The sequence below is a fragment of the Carya illinoinensis genome, chromosome 1 (genome assembly GCF_018687715.1).
Source record: "Carya illinoinensis cultivar Pawnee chromosome 1, C.illinoinensisPawnee_v1, whole genome shotgun sequence".
In the NCBI taxonomy this organism is placed as follows: domain Eukaryota; kingdom Viridiplantae; phylum Streptophyta; class Magnoliopsida; order Fagales; family Juglandaceae; genus Carya; species Carya illinoinensis.
Window position 1 is genome coordinate 12,877,048 of NC_056752.1, and position 24,241 is coordinate 12,901,288.

The 24,241-nt window shown below is 40.7% G+C and overlaps 2 protein-coding genes across 2 annotated transcripts; one reads left to right on the plus strand and one right to left on the minus strand.

The window, feature by feature from the left end:
- Positions 1 to 1,045: 1,045 nt before the first annotated feature.
- Positions 1,046 to 1,438, minus strand: LOC122308072. The gene has a single exon (XM_043121266.1). The coding sequence runs from the start codon at positions 1,436 to 1,438 to the stop codon at positions 1,046 to 1,048; it is 393 nt and encodes a 130-aa protein (XP_042977200.1).
- A 5,996-nt stretch (positions 1,439 to 7,434) lies between these two features.
- Positions 7,435 to 8,025, plus strand: LOC122308235. The gene has a single exon (XM_043121475.1). It carries the CDS (start codon positions 7,435 to 7,437, stop codon positions 8,023 to 8,025), a length of 591 nt encoding a protein of 196 aa, XP_042977409.1.
- Positions 8,026 to 24,241: the final 16,216 nt, after the last annotated feature.

A 24,241-nucleotide genomic window follows, 5' to 3' on the forward strand; every position in this document is an offset into this window, starting at 1 on the left:
CACAATAACAAAACCCAATAGAGAGTTTGGGCTCTGGCTTCTTACAACCTCAAACCAATGCTGTTAAACCAACACCAGAGGCCATTGCCGAGATAAAGTAGTTGAAGATGAATTGAAGTCCTCTCAAGGCCACCAAGGTCTCTATCTTTTCTATTCTTGATTGAAAATTCGTTGTTTCCATTTAAAAAACTAATCCTCGAGAGAAAATATTATTGAAGATAGATTTTAGAAAATTATATTTTTTAATTTTTCATGTTTGAGCTCTTCGAAAAAAATTTTTGAGCCTTTAAAAAAAAAAATACGCAATTTTTTGGAAGATATTATTGATCGCTTTGGATTTTGTATTGACTAATTGATTTATTTTGGTTTTCTTTTCTTGTTTTTCCTTTCAGCTGCTTTTTAACAATTTTGGAGGTTGTGACTTGTGAGCTGCAAGCCCACTTAGACCAAAGTTGGGGGCTGGCTCAAGGTGAGCCGATGGAGGAGTCCCTCTTTCTTCAAACTTCAATGGGGTAACTTATTCAAGCACGTTAGGTTGGATAATGAGATAAGTTAATATAAAAATTAAAAATTAAATAAAATATTATGAGAATATTATTTTTTTAATATTATTTTTATTTTAAAATTTAAAAAAATTGAATTGTTTATTATATTTTATGTAAAAATTTATAAAAGCTATAATTATGAGATGAGATAGATTGAGTATATTTCTCAATCCAAATTGAGCCATTGGATAGGACTTGTTGAAATTTATTGTATTTGATTCAACTTAGTCAAATATGCAGATTTTTAAGTCAACTCAATGAGATATATGTATTAATTAATTATAGTGGCAGATCGAGTTATGTTATGTGCTCACCTTTTTTTTGTTTTTTTTTTTTAAACAAACCTTTGTATCTTATATTCATTCATCTGTAGTCATTACAGTTTTGTCCTTCATTACATAGTATTGAATACCTGCAGGACCTTTTTCTATCCATATTTGCTCCTCATTTACAGTTAAGGAAAATTTTACAAGAAAATGAGCTACTCTATTACATTCTCTCTATGTATGTATAACCTTCCACGTTGGTCTGTTCTTTAATATATCCTTGACATCTTCAACTAGTTGACCATGCCATTCCCAATTAATCTCAGGATTATTAATAGTCTTAACTACATTCAATGCATCTCTTTCAAAAACTACCTCTGTCAAATTAAGATCTGTACAAATCTGCAAGGCACACCATAATGCTTGAAGCTCAGCTACCAAAGGACTGCATACATTATGCTTTTGAGAACACATAGATACCATAAGGTCCCCATTCTCATTCCTTATCACTACACCTACTCCCATTCTCCCTTCTTCTAACTTTAATACTGCATCCCAATTTGCTTTCATCTGACCAATTGCAGGAGCTTTCCATCTACAAAAGTCTCTTTGCCTTGTTCCAACCATTTGGCACCTTGCATTCTATTTTTGAGCTTGATGAAACTCAAATAAACTGTTTGCAACATGCCTAAATATCACATCAGGCCCTTAAAATTTATTCTAAAAAACAAAGAGATTTCGCCTTAACCATACCCTCCTAATAATTCAGTTTTGCATTGGATAAAAATATTTAGTCGTGTGATATAATATTTTAATTATATATTAATCATGGAACCATGACATAACACGGTATAAACCCGACCCATGAATACAAATTGTTCTACTTTTCAAAACATCCATATTAGTAACCCATAGATCTCTTCTTATTCATGTTGTAATTAAATACGGTTAGTTTCTCTTCTCTCTTTGAATTCTTTAAACATATGATTATTATTTTTTTCCTATGGATCGTGCAAATATTACCTTATTTTGTTATATATTATTCATTTAAATTATGAATATAATATAAAATTATAATTTAAAGAGTAATGCTATATATATTTTAGAGTGTACAACTGTCACGTAATTGCTTAAAAAAAATTTAAGGTATACTATTAAAATATTATTTTTTATTCGTATAGATATTGTATCTATTCATTTTTTTAAAAAAATTATACAATACTTACGCACTTTATGACTATAAATATATGATTTCTCATTTCTTTTTGAAGTGCTGATTAATGTTCATCTCCCAACTCTTTTATTGTGTTTCTACCCATGACTTGACTTCATTAGTAAAAGTGACTCCACTTATTTGCTCCCCAATTCTGCTACATGCAACCGGGGATGTGAAATGCGGGGTAACCGGGTGATGTGGTTAGTTGCCACGTCAAAATTTGACATAATTAAAAAAAAAAAACTACAAAATACAGGAAGAAGCCATTTGAGTATGAGAAGAGAGATCCGAGAAGAGAGAAATGCCCAAACCCCAAACCCATTTCAAAACCCATCATACTCACATTTCGACTGGAACATTTCATATTTTAACAAACCGAAAAATATACAAAACTGAAAATTCAATTGTAAGCATTTCGACAGTATTTCAATTGTAAGCTTTTTTTCTTCTCAAAGCACATAGCTCATTGCTTTGTCACTCAGAAAATATATAGAATGGAAAATTCAATTCATATTCAAGCACAGACAGTTCAAGTTTCCACATTAACCAAGACAGAAGAGCAATGAATCAAATTAGTATTTAACAATATACCCAGATGAGAAAAATCATACTGGAAATTATTTCCTCTCTCTGTTTTCTCTCGGAGACAGAGTAGAGGTTTTTTCGCCCTACCCTAGTGTAGGTCAAAATCGGCCATTTTCAGTGTCGTCCAGCCACGGCAGGTGGTAGCGGGGGGTTTAAGTGGTGGACGAGGAGATGCGGGTCCAATATGAAAGACTTTCCCTCACTGTAGCGGAGTCTGCAGAGGTTATTGTTGAAATGGACAGACTTGAAGAAGTGAGGGCTCAGGGAGAGAAGTGCCTGGTTGTGATGCTACTGACCGAGAAATATAATTGGGAAGCCTTCAAACAGACGATGCGACGAATCTGGAGACCGAACAGGAGCATTAGGTTCTGGGATCTCAATCCAGGGCTGCTGCTAGTGGAATTTGACGACCCACGAGACAAGGTACGCGTTCTCACCGATGGCCCTTGGACTTTTGACAAAGTTGTTGAAGTAGATGTGGATTATGATGATTTAGTGTGGGGAGAATATATGAGGGTCCGGGTAGCACTGGATATAATGAAACCGTTAATGAGATGTAAAAAGGTTACTCTCGATACAGTGAAAGACTGCTGGGTGAGCTTCACTTATGAGAGGCTACCTGATTTCTGTTATCAGTGTGAGCGGATGGGGCATCCTCAACGTGACTGTGCGCTGTGGAAGAATCATGATAGTGAAGGTGACATCCTACCCTATGGACAATGGTTGAGGGCAGCAGCACCGACAGGATGGGCGGGTAACTCCCTAACTCCTAACCCCAAAAACCACGGCTCAGGACAGCAACCGGGTCCTCTGGATTGCTTGGCGAATCAGTCGGAGGACAAAAGGGAGAAACCAGATGAAGAGGGAGTAAAGAAAACTGTTGAGAAGAATCAGTTGTTTAAAGTACCAATCCATACCGAGATATCGGGTGAGCAAAGGATGGAATTAGATGTAGCAAAGGGGGAAAACCAGAATAAACGGGTTGGTACCGAGGAAGGGGGCAAGCTGGAGATGGAGGAGGATGATGTGACAAACCTCCAACCCGTAATAATCCTGGACCAAGACTCAGTTGGGCCTCCCCCTAACCCTACTCTAAACCAAGTGACGGTAAAGGCTAAGCCCAAAAAGAAGTTTAAAGGAAGGAAGCGGGCAAGTTTCCCTGTGATAGTAGTAGAAAGTATAGTAATGATAGTGCGGAAAAGGGTGGCTTCCCCTATCGAACAGGATGATGAGAGAGCTATAAAAAAAGATTTCCATGTGCTTACTTGTGGATGTGACAAGCGAGGGTGTTTATATTGGTATGGCGGAGGCTACGAGGTAGCCCCGCCAAACCCAATGAAACTGATCAGTTGGAATCCTCGTGGGCTTGGGAACCCATGAGGATTCCGAACCCTTCTTGACTTACTCAAGAAGGAAGCTCCCGATGTAGTCTTCAAACAGGAGACGAAAATGACCTCATATGCGATGGGGACATACAAAGCCAGGTTAGCTTCTTTAAATTGTTTTATTATTGATTGTCGGGGTCAGAGTGGTGGACAAGCTTTGTTATGGAATAAAGATGTGAACCTAAGTGTGCTTAGCTATTCGGATAATCATATTCATGCCCTCATCAAGGATAGTGTGAACAGTCAAAATAGCTAGTTTTTGATAGGGTTTTACGATCACCCTGATGTCACCAAACGAAACCAGACCTGGGATTTGATTCGGACATTGGCCCAAACAGTTAATAAGCCCTGGATGGTGTAAGGTGATTTTAATGAAATTCTTGATTATAATGAGAAGCAAGCTGGTCGAATGAGACCATATAGTCAACTGGAAGCCTTTAGAAGTGTACTTACCGATTGCCATTTGTTGGATTTGGGCTTCTCGGGGCTTGCTTTTACTTGTTGTAACAGAAGAGAGGGGGAAGGCAGAATTAGTGAAAGACTAGACAGATGTTTAGCGACTTCTAGCTGAGTTGATTACTTCCTGGAAGCTAGAGTCCAACACGGGTCGGTCTCGTACTCTGACCATATTTTGGTGTGTCTGAACACTTCTAGTTTCTCCACGTATTATAAGAGGAGAAACCTGTTTCGATTTGAAGCTATGTGGGTTGGCCATCAAGATTGTGAAGGAATTATTAAGGACACATGGGAAGCAATGGATAGTGGAAATAGAATGGTTGATGCTATGCAAATGATATCAAAATGTGGGGGTAAGTTGGCAATGTGGAATAAGGATAAATTTGGTTTGGTCCATAGGAAGCTTAAGGAATCCCAAGACAAGTTGAAGGCCTTACAATCTGTGGATCCAACCTGTGAGAATATGGAAGAGCATAATGACGTCAAAAAGGAGGTCCAAATGTGGTTAGAAAGAGAGGAGCTTATGTGGAAGCAAAGGTCAAGAATCCAATGGTCGGGCTGTGGAGATCAGAACACAAAATATTTCCACCAAAAAGCTTCCAATCGAAAGAAAAGGAATCTAATACAGAAGCTGAAAGATGAAGAGGGCTGTTGGAAAGAGGGAGTACAAAGGGATATGTTGATTCGAAGCTACTTTAATTCCCTTTTCATTGCATCAGCCGAGAGGGGAGACATGGACATTATAGAGGGCATTGAGGCTAGAGTCACGACTGACATGAATGCTGCCCTGGACAGAACCTATGAAGTAGAGGAGGTATGTACAGCTTTGAGGCAAATGCATCCCAACAAAGCTCCTGGACCGGATGGAATGCCACCGATCTTTTTCCAGAAATATTGGCATATTGTTGGTGGCAAAGTCACTGCAGCAGTGCTGGAAGTCCTCAATACAGGTACATGTCATTTCCCTTCTGATCTCAACAAAACTCATCTTATTTTAATACCAAAAAATGATTCCCCTACTTTAGTTTCTAATTTTTGACCCATTAGTTTGTGTAATGTCATTTACAAACTAATAGCTAAAGTCATTACCAATAGAATGAAAGCCATATTGCCATCTATTATTTCTGATACACAACTGCCTTTGTACCTAGATATCTCATCACTGATAATATTTTAGTAGCATACGAGTTAGTCCATTACCTTAAACAGAAAAGGAAGGGAAAGAAGGGCTTTATGTCTTTAAAATTGGACATGTCTAAGGCTTATGACCGGGTAGAGTGAGATTTTCTTGAGTGTATCCTATTAAAACTGGGGTTCAACAGTGGATTGGTAGGTCTTATTATGAAATGTGTTACCTCAGTTTCCTTTTCTGTTTTAGTGAATGGAAATCCCACGGAACCCACCTTTCCAACTCGAGGACTTAGACAAGGGGACCCACTGTCCCCTTATCTTTTTCTCATTTGTACTAAGGCTTTGGTCAGTTTGTTAAAAAATGCTGGAGTGGACAGATCGGTAAAGGGAGTTAGAATATGTAGGGGGCTCCAGTCTTGAACCATATACTCTTTGCGGATGATTCTATAGTGTTTGTGAGGCCAGCACCACTACTTCAGTCAATATCCAGCAACTGTTAAGGAGATATGAACTAGCATCTGGCCAAATGATTAATAAGCAGAAAACGGCTATGATCTTCAGCTCTAATGTGCCAACCCGCTTGAGACAAACCATCATGGCAATGTGGGGTGGAAGTACAACCCAACAATACGAGAAATATCTGGGACTACCCCCTATAGTTGGCAAGGCAAAAACCATTGCATTTGGAGAGATAAAGAGTCAGGTTTGGAGAAGATTACAGAGTTGGAAAGAAAAACTCCTGTCCCCAGGGGGTAGGAAAATACTAGTGAAAGCTGTAGTTTGTTCTATTCCCTCTTTTGCCATGAGTTGTTTTAAGCTTTCGGGTAGTTTGTGCCAAGATCTAGAAAAGATGATGGCCAGGTTTTGGTGGGGACAAAGAGATGATGGGCAAAGAATTCATTGGGTTGCATGGAACAAGCTGTGTGTGTCAAAAATGAGGGGCAGAATGGGATTTAGAGATCTAAAAGGGTTCAATATGGCCCTCTTAGCGAAACAGGCCTGGAGGGTGCTGAAACAGGAAGACTCTTTGGTCTATAAACTACTGAAGGCCAAGTACTTCCCAAATTCCTCCTTTTCTTATGCTCAAAGAAGTTTTAACCCATCTTTCACATGGAGAGGCATTTGGAAAGCTAGGACTTTATTGATGAAGGGCTGCCAATGGAGGATCGGGAATGGGGCTGGTACTCGCATATGGCAGGATATTTGGGTACCAAGCCATCAATCTTTAATTATGGAGGAACATGGCTCAGTAAGTAGAGATTTTTCAGCACGGGTGGACTCTCTAATTGATGTTGATACAGGTTGGTGGAATATCTTGAGAGTTAGAGCTCTCTTCAATGCAAACATAGCCTCAGATGTTCTGAAAATCCTCCTAAGCCTGGGTGAACATGAAGATACACTAGTGTGGAGGCATGAAAAAAATGGGGTCTATAGTGTTAAAAGTGGATATAGGTTTCTCAAAGCCCAATACAATCTTGGTGATGCCGAAAGTTCCAATACAAGAGATAAGAATAAACTATGGAAATCAATTTGGCATATGAAGGCTCCAAACAAAGTTAAAGTTTTTGCATGGCGAGCTCGTCAGGAGAGCCTCCCCTCCAAGCAAAACCTATTGAAAAGGAACATCACTGAGTGTGCAACTTGTCCTTTCTGTAATTTTCCAGTTGACGACTGTACCCATGCTTTTACTAAAATGCCAGGATATTAGCGATGTGTGGTTGTGGTTGATGCCTAGTGTTACTGAATTAGTTGCTGCTAGAACTATTCCAGATGTAGCTCTACTAATGCGACACAACGGGGACAAAGGACTGTTAAGTCGATTCTTTCTAATTGCATGGTCACTATAGCACATGAGAAATAAATGGGCTATTGAGAAGGTACTACTGGACCCCTTCCAGGTTGCTAACAATGCTATCAATACATTCAAGCCGTGTCTCCCAGTTAGTGGGGAACCAAGTTTTACATTGCACAAAGCAAGATGCTGGCAGGTACCCCCTTCAGGTTTTTATAAACTCAACGTTGATGCTGCCCTATTTTTTTATCTTAAAAAGGTTAGAGTAGGTGCAGTACTTAGGGATGGAAAAAGAGAGATGGTAATGGCAGTAAGCAAGGCCGAAAATGAGCTGCATGATCCAGAATCTATGGAGCTGATTGTGATGCTAAGGCGTCTTCAATTCATCCTACAATTGGGTATAAGTAAGATCATCCTGGAGAGTGACAGCCTATTAATGGTAGAAGCCTTAAATGCCAATCAAGAATCACTATCATTGCAAGGTAACTTGCTGAAAGAAGTCAGGAGCTTGCTGCATTGTTTTGAAGACCAGAAAGTGCAACATGTTTGTAGAAGCAGAAACCAGGTGGCCAACACTCTTGCCAAGCATGCGTGGTCTATCTCGGATACAGAATTATGGATGGGAACAATTCCCCCTTTTTTGTCTTAGTTATGTTGGCTTGATAGCCAGAATGTAACCGTTGAGAACACTCTATGAATGAATTACTGCTTGTTATCAAAAAAAAAAAAAGATGAGAAAAATCAATAATATCCCAATCCTTCACAAGGGGAATCTGAACGAATATAACTCATCCTCAACAAAGACATGCATAAAACTAAAATGTAAGTGAAAAGGAAACTACGAAAAAGATGTTGGGAACAGTACCAACCGAATGAAAAGAGAGTCATGGAATGGAAATGAAGCAATAGATATTCATGAACACGAGCTTAGGGAAGGAAAAAGCAAGTGAAGGAGAAGGGAGATTTGAGAAGGGGAGGCACGGGCTTAGGGAAGGAAAGAGCAGACGAAGGAGAAGGAAGATTTGAGAAGGGGACGCATGAAGAAGGAGAAATGATGCCAAAACGGTGTGTTTTGATTTTCATTAAAGATGAAATTCCGCATGATTCATTTCCCCACCTGCTTGAAGCCTTAAAATGAAATTATGCAAGGACTCTTGGTTGGAGATGAAAAATCGAAGAGTGGAGGTTTTCTAAGGTCTGGGAAGTCGTGGAAGGAGAGAAAGCAAGCGTTTTTGCAAAAGCTTCAAGGAAAGCTCAACATTTTCTAGATGAATTTTCATTTCTTTATAACTTGTAACTAGTTCTTGGGTGAGGCCCTTTGAGCCAGTAGCATCTATCAGCAATGTAGTTCTTGAGAAGGAATGGTTCTTGGTCTTGTTGCAGTTGCTTGTGTAAGTGCTTTTGAGCCATGTGAGGAGGAAGGAAACTTAGGGAGGAGAAGGAGGGAAAAAACAAAATGAGGGAGGAAGAAAACCCAAAAGGTTGACGAACGTACCATTTTCTGTAAAATGAATGAAACGAATCATTTCAATTTCATTTTTCCACGTAGACGCTAGTTGCATGGCACTTCCTCCAGCCGATTGCAACTAGAGTTTTTCTTTGCTCCCCCTCCCATTTTCCTTATGGTATTAATTGATCGTGGAATTGAATGCTTTTGGTATAGGAAAAGAACAAAATATCTCACACATTATCAGCCAATACAAGCACAAATATTATCTAATCGATTTGCACGTGTCTACTTGGCATTTAGTAAGTTCTTGCTGATGATAAAAGCATGAGTAATATTGGATAAATGTGTGGGTCGGATAATGAGACGAGATGAAATAGTTTTAGATAAAAATTAAAAGTTGAATAAAATATTATTAGTATATTATTTTTTAATATTATTATTATTTTAAAATTTGAAAAAGTTGAATTTTTTTATTATATTTTGTGTGAGAATTTAAAAAATTTGTAATATTAATAAGATTAGATAAGATGAAATAAGATGAAATATTTTCATTATCTAAACAGGGCCTTTGACTTAGCATGTGTAAATTCTATGCATTTGTTTTAGAAAACAGTAGATCATACCATAAAAAAGTTTTAAAAAAATCTTTTTTTTTTTTACGATGCAATTCATTATTTATCGAAGCGACTGCATGCGGCTTACATGACCTAGACCTGTCCAAATTATTTTCCTAGAAGTGTCACACAGACCTTTTATATAAAAAAAAATGTGGATCTACTTTGAAAAGATATTTTTAAAAAATTAAAAGTTATTTTTTCATTATGGAGCTCTTTAATTTAAAAAAAAAAAAAAAACCTTTTGTGAGATTTAAATACTTTATATTACTCATAAGTTATATTGGACTAGAATATGGTTATCCTGTAAAAATAATGAAAATTAACCAAAACCACTAAGGCTAGGTTTGGACAAAAGAAAAACAAAATATTCTATCTCATCTCAACATTACAATTTTCTCAAATTTTTAGATAAAATATAATAAATAATTCAATTTTTTTTGTTGGGGGTTTTTCCCAAAGGTATCAGCCCAACCTAAGTAGATGCAGCGTCTGGACCAAAACCAGATTTAGGCTCATTCAACTCATGACGGCCTATAGAATCTCTAGCCCCAGGAGAATACGAGTCAAGCTGACAGGCCGGGTGGCCCGGAGGGCACCTAGTCCCCTTCTACCATGGAAGGAGTAGCAGGCCCCATTGATGGGACTCCATGATCAAGTGTCCCCTCCTAGAGACCATGCCGCATTAAATGAGCTATGACAAGAGACACCCCAGAGTTAGGGGAACAGGGCATGGGTCTCTGACCCGAGGGGCAAGTATAAAGACCACCCCCCCCCCCCCAACCCCTTGAATGTTGTGTGGCGGTAATGGCGAACATACAACTTAGTTTTAGAGTTTCTTCTCTTTTCTCCTACTAACTTATGCATCGGAGGCTCCACCTAGCTGCCACCCGGCCACTAGACCCTAGAGTGACTTTGAGTGTTCAGGTAAAAGGAAGGTACGTGCCCCTGAGAAGCTCGCCCCAAAGGCGTACGAAACACGATGTTAACAGTTGACGATGTTTGTGAGATTTGACAAAATTTTAAGTCGAACGTGTCCTTCACACACCTGCTGGAGCCCACCCTTGGAGGGTCTAGAGGTGTGATTGGATGTTGAATGGAAGTGACGACGAAGAAATGGCCGCAACAGAAAAGTGATCAGGATAAGCAATGACAACCCTGGAAAGTGAAAAAGGCAGCTGACCGGAAGGCACTGGAGGGGGAATTCGGGTCGCTTCGCCAAGCAAAAAGGCATCCTCGACCCCACCACCAGCCTCGAACTGTGTCCCAGCCAAGGGCGATGCGAGAGATGAGTCCACGTTGAAAAGGGCAGAAGCGAATGAGCCCTTCAAGTTAATTATACTTGATCAGAACTGAATGGACACGACCGTCAGGGTTAGAATAGGAATAACCAATATTTTGAATACCGTACTGGATGCCGTACCGGTCAAGGCACTGGAACGAAATATTTTGATACCAGTACCGTTTCAAAATAGTCGATATATGAATAAATTATATATAAATTATATTCCAAAATAATAGTCTATATATGAATAAAGTATACATAAATACATATATATACATTATAAATAGTCAGGTCTAAATTGGGGGTAACAAATGAGCTTGTAGTTTGAAGAAATGAAAAAAAATTAAAAAAAAAAAAAGTAAATGCAGAATTACCGATCGATACGTAGACCGGTACAGGGCGATCAGACCAGGCTAAACAAAGTTAGCTTGGTCAAAAATTATCATTTTCAAAAAGCATAACGGTAAGTGGAGAATGTATGTGGATTTCACGGATCTAAACAAAGTGTGCCCCAAGGATAGCTTCCCACTCCCCTGCAACAATCTCATCGTAGACTCGACGACCAGCCACCACATGATGAACTTTATGGATGCTTACTCAAGGTACAATCACATATGCATGTGCCCTAGCGATGAGAAAAATACGTCGTTCATCACCGACAGATGGTTGTACTGTTATACTGCCATTCTGTTCGGCTTGAAAAGTATGGGAGCTACCTACCAACGGCTGGTCAATTAAATGTTTAAAGCTTAGATAGGGAGGAATATGGTGGAGGTGTATGTGGCTGACTTGTTGGTCAAAAGCAAGACCCTGGTGCAAAACCTAGAGGACATTTGGGAGGCCTTTGTGGTGCTACGACGGAATAAAATGAAGCTGAACCCCACTAAATGCGCATCTGGGATGGGGAAAAGGGAGTTCCTAAGATTCGTAGTGTCAGAAAGACGAATCGAGACCAATACTAAAAAGGTGAATGCTCTCTTAGATATGCCTTCTCCCCAGAGTATTAGTGACGTGCAGAAGCTTGCCAGCACGTTAACAGCTCTCAAGTGATTTATATCACGGTCAAAGGATAAATGCCTACCTTTCTTTAAAGTACTGTGAAGGATAAATGCCTACCTTTCTTTAAAGTATTGTGGAAATCTGATGACTTGAATGAGGAATGTGACGCGGTTTTCATCGAGCTGAAGCAATACTTGATGAACCCTCAATTGCTTAGCCACCCCCAGTGAGGAGAAACACTGACCCTGTACCTTTTCGTCTACCTACAAGTGATTTCCTCAACCTTGGTACGGGAGGACGACGGGGTCCAGAGAACAGTCTACTATGTGAGCCAGGCATACAGAGGAGCAGAAGTCAGGTACACCCAAATCAAACAGCTCACCTTTATGCTGATAATAACCACTTGGAAACTCCGACCATATTTTTAGGCACACTCAATCAAGGTTATCATGGAAGTCCCCTATGAAAGGTCTTACAACGGCTAGACGCCTCAGGTCGCCTCATGAACTGGGCGGTGGAACTAAGCGAATTCGATATTGAGCATGCCCTCCCCGCCTCCTTAAAGGGGCAAGTCTTGGCCGACTTCATTGCGGAATTCTATGATTTCCCTGATGAAGGAGGATATGTACCACTTGTGAAGCCCTGTCAAGTCTTAGTTAATGGCTCCTTTTGTCGGGCTGGAGGGGGAGTCGGGTGCGTATAGTTACGAATGAGGGCGAGGAGCATGATTTTGTCGTCAAGCTGGCATTCAAGACCACCAACAATGAGGTGGAGTATAAGGCGCTCTTCCTTAGCATGTATATAGCATGATCCTTAGGTGCGGAGGAAGTGGAATTCAGGGCGGACTCACAAGTAGTAGTCAGTCAAGTAAAAGGAGAATTCGTGGTGAAGAGCGAAAAATTGAAAAAAGTTGTTGGTGTTGGTGTAGGTCGGGTGCGCTCATTTTCGATACTTCCAGATCTAGCAAATCCCTAGAGCGAAAACGACAAGGGTCAACAAGCTAGCAAAGACAGTGTCTGGGCAAGAAGCTACCCCGTTACCATAGTCAACTATACTCAAGATCGTAGAAGTGCCTGACGCAAGGTTAGAGGTGTTGGAAGTAGGACCAGGTGTACCCAATTGGGCATATGAAATCTAGCGGTACCTGAATAACAATGAGCTACCTGACAGTAGAGAAAGGGAGAGAAAGAAGAGACACCAGGCAGCGCAGTATACCATAGTTGACAGAATGTTATACCGCAGGGGGTACAGTGCCCCCTACTAAGGTGCATCTCACGCAAGCAAGCCCAGTAGGTACTGGCTAAGATACACGAGAAAATTTGTGGGGACCATGCCGGAGGAAAGGTGCTAGCGAGGAAGGCAACGTGGGCAAGATATTACTGGCCTCACGCTCTGAAAGATGCCGAGGAATATTTGCGGACGTGTAAGAAGTGTCAAGAATATATGGGGATCATCCACCACCCGCTAGTGAAACTGGTGCTGATAGTCTTTCCATGGCCATTCACTTAGTGGGGAGTAGACCTGATGGGGCCCCTTCCCCCGTGGTAAGAATGGGTAAAATTCGTAGTAGTGGCGGTGGACTACTTCACCAAGTGGGTTGAGGTTGAAGCGTTGGCCACGATTACGACCAAGAACATTACTCGTTTCCTATGGAAGGGCGTTGTTTGCCAATTTAGGATGCTCCGCTATATTGTGTTCGATAATGGAAGGTAGTTAAACTCTAACCGTTACCAAGATTGGTGTCAGGACCTGGGGATCAAGTTTTGGTACTCTTCCCTGGGACATCCCCAGTCGAACAATCAGGTGGAATCCACCAACAAAACCCTGTTCTGGATACTGAAGAAAAAGTTGAGCGATTTGAAAGGGGCATGGGCAAAAGAACTCCCGGTTGTCTTGTGGGCCTACCAGACGGTTGTGAGGATGCCAAATGGTGAAACCCCATTCACCTTGGTATACATCACGAGGCTATGCCGCCAGTGGAAGTTGACATTCCGACTTATCGAGTGCACCACTATGAGCAGTGCTCCAATGACTGACGCTTGGAAGAATAGCTTGACCTAGTAGAAGAGGTTCGAGAAGAGGTTGAACTGACCATGGCAGCGTACTGAAAGAGAGTGGAGTGCTACTTCAATAGAAGGGTGTGTTTGAGGTCATTCAGGGTAGGAGACCTCATATTTAAGCAAACGGGGATAGCGGCAAAGGAAGAAGGCAAGCTCGAACCATAATGGGAAGGCCCCTATGTGGTTGTCACCAACAACTGCTCGGGGAGTACTGGTTGTGGGACTTTAATGGAAATGAATTACAACACCTGTGGAATGTCGAACATCTGCAAATGTTTTATTGATGAAGCCTGTGAAATGCATTTGTATTTTTTTGTTATTACCGACCCTACGGATGCTTGTATAATTATCATTAATGAGAAATACGTGACTATTTAAGGAACTATACATCGGAGAATGAGGTCGCTATGTTCATGCGAATTATCCTTCCCATGATATCAACGGACGGGAACGGGTATAGTTGCAAACTACCCTAACATACTACCTCCACGTATGGGTCAACAAGTGGGGTAGCCCTAGGCTAACATAGCCTCCCCCATGTGGGAGAGTGAGTCCAGCCTTGAAGCTATTTGAAATAGACTTCATCCCATCGCGGCAGAGATGCGGCCGGCCCCTTGGCCCTCTATGACTAACCTCACCGTAGGGTGCTAAAGGGAAGGGTGTAATGCCAAGAGGCTGCCCTGTCCCTCCCTCGGCGAGAAGCTGGATAGCCCCAAGAGCTCATGGATTGACCCTCGTCATGAGCGTCAACTAGCGGGGGGCGGGTTCAGTCAGGGACCGCCTGAACCTCCATGTGTGGGTCAACAGGCGAAACTAACCCCGGATTAGGCTGACCTCCCCTGCAGAGGAGATAGGGTCCAACCCGGATGTTGCCCAAACATTACCCTGTTCCTTCATGATGAGTAGTGGACGTGGAGCTAGCCCGGTCCTAACTGACCTTCCCTGTGATGTCAACGGATTGGAGTGAGTCTAGTCACAAACTGCCCGAACAGACCACCTCAATGTGTGGGTCAAAAGGTAGGGTAGCCCCAGGCTAAGTTGGCCTCCTCCGTGGGGGAGAGCAAGTTTAGCCTTGAGATTGCTCGAAATTGGCCTCATCCCTATCGCACCGAAGAGAGGATGGTCCCTAGGCCTTCAGATTTACCTCCCCGTGGGGTACCAAAGGGACAACTGTAATGCCAAAGAGCTGCTCGATCCCTCCCACGGTGGAGACGGGCCTGTTCTCAACGGCCAACACATGGATTGACCTTTATCATGAGCGTTAACCATGGGAGCGGGTCCAGTCGGGGACTACCTGAACAGACTACCTCCATGCATGGGTTAATAGGCGGAACTAATCCTAGATTAGGCCAACCTCCCTCACAGAGGAGAGCGGGTCTAGCCCTGAGGCTGCCTGAACATTATCCTGTTCTGTCGTGACGAGGAGTGGACGCAGCACTAGCCTGGTCCTAACTCTCATTTTCTGCTATGGCAGTGAATGGGAGTTGGTCTAGTCACAAACTGCCTGAATAGACTACCTCCATATGCATGTCAACAAATGGGATTGGTTGCAGGCTATCAAGACCACCCTTTGAAGAAGAGCGGGTCCAGCTTTGCGACTGCCGGAACAGAACCCAATCCCTTTGCGGCGAAGGGATGATGACCTTCCTGAAGTACTAAAGAGGAGGGTGTGGTTTGAGGCACCCCCACCTCTCCTTCAGTGAAGTGTGGGATAGTTCCAAGACTACCCGACTCAACCCCAAAAGTCAACGAACCTCCCTCGAGGAAACACACCTCATGCGGGAATGTTCCCTGTCATGTGAATGCTCGCCTAAGGGAATGAACGAACCTCACCAGTGGAAACACACCTCGCGTGGAAATGCTTCCCAATGTGGGAATGCTCCCCTGCGAGAATAAACAAGCATGTCCCAAGGAAAAGCACCTCGCGCGAGAATGCTCCCCGGCACAAGAATGAACGATCCCATAAAGACCTTGGAGTCCCACCACGCCGAATCAATGAAAAGGGTTGGTAACTGTCAATTAAAGTATACATATCTAGGTTATGATTTTGCAGAAAGTACACGAAGGATTTGGGCAAGTTTTGCTTACGTGCTGCTCGAGCCCTTTTGTAGAGTGCCAAGTCCGACTAAACCTTGTTGGTTTGGAGTATTGGAGGGATTTCTGTTACGGCTATGACTATGCGGCGTGCTCGTGCGAGATGGGGACCATGCGAACAAGATCGTGGGCTAGGTACGCTATAAGGGGTCTTGCATATCGCTAAGCATAAAGGGTCGATCATACTCAGTGGGGTGTCATCGGAAAAGTTAGCAACTCACCACAGTATCAGCAAGCAGCTAGCGCATCGCGGCCTATGAAAGGTGTACATGATTCAAGCAAGCATATAAAGAAGAGCATTTTATTCATCAATTTCCAAAGTAATTACACTGGAAGGGCTACAACTTATAGCGAGAAACCATGTAAAGAGAAATGAAAGACAAAAAAAAACTCCAAGGTCCAAATTGGACCCGGCGGGCTTAGACACCATTGCAAGAGGGGCTCGACGGGGTACATTATCATCAACAGAGAGAAGGGCAGCAACTCCCAGGGTCCAAATAGCAACTCCAGAGAGGCACCATCCCAGAACTGTAGATGGGAAGTAGGACAGGAATTGGCCCAAAGGGAGGGGGGCTCAATCAACCCGAACTCTTTGGACTCCCCCATAATGCTAGGCGACGAAGGGTTGGGGTAGAAGAAAATGCCCCCAATGGTTCCTGCGACAGCCCCCAAGGACACCTGTTCTCCCTGAGTATGGGAGTAACCTAGGAGGTAATGAAGAACCACGAACTGCACGAGGAGTTTTGAGGCAGTGAAACTTATTGAACAGCTAACCCGTGAGGCTGGGAGCACGCCCTCTTTTCAAAGCATCGTCTGGTAGTGAAAAACGACACAACTTTTTGAAAGGCATCCATTGAAGGTTCGAGGGGATTGCCATGCACATATATTTGCAAAAGCACACCAACGGATCCGACACCACAAGGCTAACCCTGAGCTAGAGTGCCCATTGATACCAAGAAAGGCCAACATAAGCACAAAGGGAAGGAAGGAAGTTCAAAACTTTGGATGAGCAGGAGGGAAGACTTGATGACAAATAACGAAGATGGGAGGCGTATATATATAGGCTAAGAATGATGGCTCGTCTCCCAAAATTTATGATACATGCCGGCTTTAGGGGCTCTATTAGGAGTAATACGAATCTCACAAAAAATCACACACTAATCTCCTGGTGAGTATGGAAAAATACGACTTGACACCACAAACGAGCTACAACCAACTGCTGCACTTTGAATAGCCAACTATACCCTTAGGAACATGCAACGTGCACGTCACCCTTGGGCAGAGGGGGCTGACACGACTCTTCGCCTATCACATCCCATGCGAGGCACGCCATTACGGCATAAGACATGCAAGTGGGAATTGAAAAGAGCATGGTGTACAAACCAAGGAGAGCGCGCATAAGGTGATCATTAAAAAGATTAAATAAACCAGCCAAATAAGGGCTGCCTGATCACCAATGTACAAAGAATAGAAGCTTTACAAGTGTCTATAAATAAAGAGAAAGAAGATAAAAAAGTTGGAAGCCCCTCGGCAGGCTCATAGCTCCTCTTTTGACTCAGCGGGGTCCACCTCTAGAGACATCGGGGTCGATGCCTGTGCCTCTGGCGCGGCCGGGAACACACTATGGAACAAGTCCACCCCGATTTGTGCTTTGGTCTCCAAAGTAGCAAGATCCGTGGTTGGAAACTCAGGATCTAGTGAGAGCAGGTCACACCAAGGGTGTGTCAGTAGATACACCCTTAGTGCCTCCCTTCTGGAAAGGAACCTGTGACGCCATGCATCGTCCTGGACTTGCCAGACTCGTTACAGCTCTAGCTACTACTGCTGGGACACAAACCTTAGCTCCTCCCTATCAGTCCTCACAGCCTTGAGGGTCTTTATCCTCTCCAAGAGGGTCTGGCTAACCTCCAGGAACTTATCTTCAGTGCACCTTCTGGAAAGAGAGACATGCGCAGCTCGGAGTTCCTCGAGCACCTCCGTCCTGCTATCGAGCAACCTCTCCAAGGTTTCCTACACTTTCGACTCACGCACTAAGTCATGATGGCACATGACGACTCCTCCTGGGACATCTACAAGTTAGACTCCGCACAATGCAGGCATCCCCACAAACTTGCAATGGAACTCGTTAGCTCCTTGGGAAGCTCTACCTCGCTTGCCAGCTAGCAAGGGGCGGTAGGGGCCGCAGTGCAAATTCCCTGGTCTTGAGGGCCTAACCCCGCCCTATTGTTTGCTACCAGGGTAAGCGGTCGATCAGTGACCTGTCAAGAAATCATTCGATGAAACCGTGAGAAAAGTACTAAAATACACCAAAATGGAAAAGTCTGCATGTAAAAGATTGACTTGAAGGGAAACACTCGAGGCACCTACCAGAAGGGGCCCCGATCTGTGGCATGCAGCAATAACTACGTTGGGCGTCCCTCCTCGGATCGGCAGAGCCCGAGAGAGGTGACCTTGGGAAACACGTGAAAACAAAGAGGCCAGTGCCTTTCCCCAGGAGAGAGTAGAGAAGAATCCTCCACAATCAAGGGGACTTGGGAAAGGCACGCGGGGTGACTCTTGAAGGGCCAGCACCCACAAGGGGTGGGGCGCGCTCGCATAAGGAAGAGGACGCAAATTCCCAAGACACCATGAGGAAGGAAGCAATCTTCCCAAGCTTAGGAGCACTGTGATCCCCCTTCCACCACCTCAGGAAGGGGGTTTATGAGCAGAAACCCCCACAGAAGATTGGCTAGGAAAGGGGGAGCATCATCATCGGAATCTAGCGAGCTCTGCTACGGCTTTTTCCCCTTTCCCTCCATTAGGGGACTAGCAAACTGCGGGTGTGACGAGTGACCGGTGGGCCCCAGCAGGATCGAGGACCCCACCCGGCACAAAGCCACATGCGCGGGAAGGTACTGTTGCTTGCAGGCTGCCCTCGCTCAACAACTCGTTGGACTAGGTTTCTTTTAGGCGGGTGGCGACCCAATCCCGCACAATCTCGATATGACGGATCTCTCCTGGCATCACCAGCGACTTCTGGAGTTCTCTCTTGGGCACTACACCCCAACTCACTTGGATGGGATAGCTTTGTTCTGAAGACAGCCAGATCGGAAATAAAGAAAATGATCCTGGAACCCAACGCTCTCTTTTCATACTACTACTCTAGGTGAACTGGTTGATAGATGGGATCGAAACTGCAGATGTTTCCCCTTCTCATTAGCACTCAGTGAGTAAGGATGAACTCCCGACCAATATGGTCGAACCAAGTGTCATGAGCCTTTTCCAAGGCCCATCGCCAAATCACACAGTAGCCTACTAGAATCCTCTATGCGTTGGAAGGAGTTGGGCTAGCGCCACATCAACCATGTCTAGCATGTCACACACCGGGAAGGGTAATTGAAGGCTGTTGAGGAACATGGAAGGAAATCATGCCACCTTGTAAGTGAAACCCTTAGGGTCTACAACCCCTTCATCCAATCGTGGAATGTCGAGGACTGTGTGCTCCAAGATGTCCAATGCCTGCCTCAAGGCTTCAAACTTAGAGGGAACCACTGACGAGCACCATGAGGACCCCATAAGACTATCTGCGTGAGCTCCAGCAGGCCCTGTCCCCGGGGACGAATTGGGCAAGGTAGGAGACTCCTCGGCCTTATGATTCCCCAAGCCCTTCAAAGCAGGACAAATGGATTTTTTGAGAGCCATGGAAGAACAGTGAGGATGAAGACTAGTGTCTTGAGCGATAAATAGGGCAATGAGGGGAGTCTGGGAGCGATAAGCTTTCAGCCCATTCCTCAGCAGCTACATATATAGGGTCCCAAGAGATGATTCATATGACCAAGTATTGGGGCACATAGCCGCCTAATCCTGGCGAATTTGAAGCGACAGAAGGGAAACGTGGTAAGAACTACTTCAAACCGTTCATGCACATTGAACGACGTGGGTCTTAGCGTGCACAAGAAAAGAGTTATTTGGACGTTCCATTATGGGGTAAGCGAACCGTCGGCCTGTCGCTTAAAAGTTTGGCCACGTGAGAGATTCGAAACAACTTATTTCAAATATCCGACAGCAAGGGAGTAGGAGCAACCCCAGTCGGTTTGTGCCAGAAGCTAGGAAGCCAAGGACTGTTGGAATTTCCATTAAAATCCTCCAATAGGAATTGGCGAGGTAATTGTTGGGGGGATTTTTCCTGAAGGTATCAGCCCAACACAGAAGTAGATGCGGTGTCTGGCCCAAAACTAGACCTATGCCCATTCAACTCATGATAGCCTATGGATCCCCAACCCTTGGAGAATATGGGTCAAGCTGAAGGGCTAGGTGGCCCTTGGCCCAGAGGGCACCTAGTCCCATTCTACCATGGAAGGAGCAATACTCCCCCTTGATGAGACTCCACTATCAAGCGCCCCTTCCCAGAGATCATGCCATATTAAATGAGTTTTGGCAAGAGACACCCCTGAGTCAGGGGAGCAGGGCATGGGTCTCTGATCCCAGGGGTAGGTATAAAGACCGCCACTCCCCAAACACTAAGTGGAGGTAACGGCAAACATACAACTTAATTTTAGAGTCTGTTCTCTTTCTCCTACTGACTTAGGTATTAGAGACTCCACCCACTTGCCACCCAGCTGCTAGACCCTGGAGTGACTTTGTCTGTGCAGGTAAAAGGAAGGCCCGTTCCCCCGAGAAACCTGGCTTAAAGGCGTATGAAATATGACGTTAATATTTTTAAATCTCAAAATAATAAATATTAAAAAATAATATTTTAATAATATTTTATTCAACTTTTATCTTAATTTAAATCAATTCATCTCATCTCAATTTACTGTCTAAACCTCTCGTAATTCTTCCTGCATTTTGTTTCCGGATTTGTACAATAAATTTGTATGCACTAAATGCTGTGTATAGAAGCTTCTTCAAATAAAGATCCAACATACGTGGATACAGCTGGCAATCATAAAGATCAGAACGAAGATAATCACAAGAGCAAGGTTGATATATATATATATACTAGTAGTTGGGCAACGTCCAAGGGACGTTCGTCCAGTGTATAGAAATATTATTTTTATTAAGGAAAAAATTTTGAATAATAATGTAATATTTTTAGAAAAAATATATATAAATTCTAACATCAAATAGTAAGATAGACTTAAATCAGTTTTAAAGCATTTAGAATTTATAAAAAAAAAAAAAAAATCTTGAAACAAACAGCACAGGAGATAAACTGTTAACAGTAAAGGAACGTGCATAGCACGTTTTCTTAATTTAATAAAGCAATTATTTTTAAAAAATAACATAATTTTTATAAAGAAATAAAATACTAAGGTTTTTATAAGATATTATTATTTGATTTTAATGTTTCATAATGAATTTAAATTAATAAATAAATAATATTTTATTAGGATAATTGTATTCGTAAATGTAGTTGGAAATAGATTTAAACTTAATTATTTTACATTTCTCTTTGTTTATATAAGGAATAAATAAAAATTTTAAATCACATAAATAAATTGATATATAAATTATAATTTATATAAAAGATCATATATATATAATAGAATATAGAATATATATTTATATAATTTATATATATATATATAGATATCTAATATACCTCATAAATAAATGATCATCAATGCATAGGTTACAGGATCATGCATGCTACATGAATTTTAATAATTATGAATTTATTCATAAGTGATTGGGGAGAGAGAGATTAAAAAATTAAGAACTTTTAAGAAGAGAGAGCCACTTTAATTTATTCATGTAACTAACGGCGTTAATTTTAACGGTAAAACAACAAAAACCGTTAAACCAATAAAATTCCGTTAGATAGCCACTTTATATATATAAAGATATATAACAATTAATTGAAGGAAAATTCAGATTTTCAATCACTTTCGATCTTTGCATGCATGCTAAACTACCAATAAAGAGAGCTAATTGCCCGCACCAGTACAGCTCCGAAAGTAGTGGTCCATGCATGTATGGCCTATATTTATTAAGTGTCGAGCATGGAGTCATGCATGCATGTATATATGTGACATGCATGTATATCGCGCTTTTAACATCTCATGATCAACACGTGAAATTAAACATGTAAATTAAGCATCAAATCGCGGCCTATGCATGCATGTGAATGTACGCATGCATGGTACATATATATGACTTTGACATTAATATAGGGAATGCAAGAGGGTTAATCATTTATCTTTATATATAAAAACAGTCTATCAAACGAAAAATCTTATTTTAACGAAAGTGTCGAACGGAAGTTCTTGTTTTTAACGAAAATTGTTAACGCAATTAAATACGTTCTCCTCTCTTGCAAAATGAATTGGCTGTAGCCTCAGTCTTCAGTTTTTTTTTTTTTTCTTGTTTATGTTAAGCGACTTCTTAGCAAGTTGACCCATGCCACCCAGTCTAACTTATCGCACCTATCACACGGTGTCACTGTCTCTTATTTTCCTTCTTTGGGAGTCCCTATACCGAGCCTATATATTTTGATGACCTCTGTTTGGTAAAATACCCGTTTCACTCTCTGTCCCTCAAGGAATGTCGGCTACAACAAGAAGAATTTACTTCTTTGAATTTTATCCATGTACGTGTACTGCTAGGGCATAGTTTTAAGTGACATTACAAGTTTGTCCTTTATCGTACAAGTTATTGCTAAGTGTGTTTTGAATAGTGTTTTCAAATGTGCTAGATTTCTAGACTTACTTTAAACTGGCCTTATTTTTATTATGGGATTGGGCATTGCTTTAAATCTCAAAAAATTAAGAGAGCTTTCAATCAAATGGGCGAGTCATCCTCTATATTGGTCCTGGAAACCCTTTCCACAATCAAGGTTTGTAACTTTGCACTACTTTATTCTAATATTTCAAAAGCCTAGCTTTCAATAATCCAGATGTTTTAAATCAGTGATCATAAGGACATTAACTCCATAAATTTTTTCATTTTCTCCAACATCGATCTCATATTTGTAGAAGCTGTTGAGTTGAGTACCATTTCCTGGTTGGAAATCTGGGGTTTGTCAATTGCCACAAATGCGGCAATTTTTTTTATTTTTAGGCTGTTTTCTTGAATTTTTTTAGTAGTTTAATAAAGTTTGTTTTATGGTAGATTTTTTCATGCGATATTTTATAAATTTTATAATAAATTGTTTAAATTTCATGATACAAATATATATATATATATATATATATATATATGACACGGTATTTTAATCTTATAGTATAATATTATGTCATTAATTTTTTTTATTGGCATTTATTTGTAATATTAATTTAAATCTCAATTCTATCTTTTATCATTCGTATATTTTTTTTAAATGAATAAATATAAAATTTACATTAAAAAATTTTTATTTAATAGTAAACTCTGTTATTTTTAATATATATATATATATATATAAAAGACTTGCATACTTTAATATTGTATCTAATATTATTTTTTTAAATTAGTGTAGGTGCTAATCACTTAAATAAATATTACTTATTAACATAAACAGTAAGTCATATAAGAAAGCTATCAATGCTAAGAAACCTACTTCATCAACAGGAGAAGTAGATTAGTAATAAATTATATAACATGCAAATTATAATATAACATTATAATATTGATAAACCTACTTCAAGTTATAAATTATAATATAATATTATTTTATATAAATTATAATTTATATATAAATTTATATATGTAATTTAAAATTTCTATTCATTTTTTATATAAAAAAAGAAAAATGTAAAATAATTAAATTTAAATCTATTTGCCAACTACATTTATGAATAGAGTTATTCAAATAAAATATAATTTACTTATCAATTTAAAATCATTATGAAACATTCAAATAAAGTAATAATATCTTATAAAAATTTAAGTATTTTATTTCTTTATAAAAATTATAGCACTTTTTAAAAATAATCGATTTATTAAATTAAGAAAACGTGCTTTGCACTATAAATATATATATATATATCTTTTTATATATAAAGTGGCTATCTAACGGAATTTTATTGGTTTAACGGTTTTTGTTGTTTTACCGTTAAAATTAACGCCGTTAGTTACATGAATAAATTAAAGTGACTCTCTCTTCTTAAAAGTTCTTAATTTTTTAATCTCTCTCCCCAATCACTTATGAATAAATTCATAATTATTAAAATTCATGCAGCATGCATAATCCTGTAACCTATGCATTGATGATCATTTATTTATGAAGTATATTAGATATCTATATATATATATATATATATATATTCTATTATATATATCTATATAAATTATATAAATATATATTCTATATTCTATTATATATATATGATCTTTTATATAAATTATAATTTATATATCAATTTATTTATGTGATTTAAAATTTTTATTCATTCCTTATATAA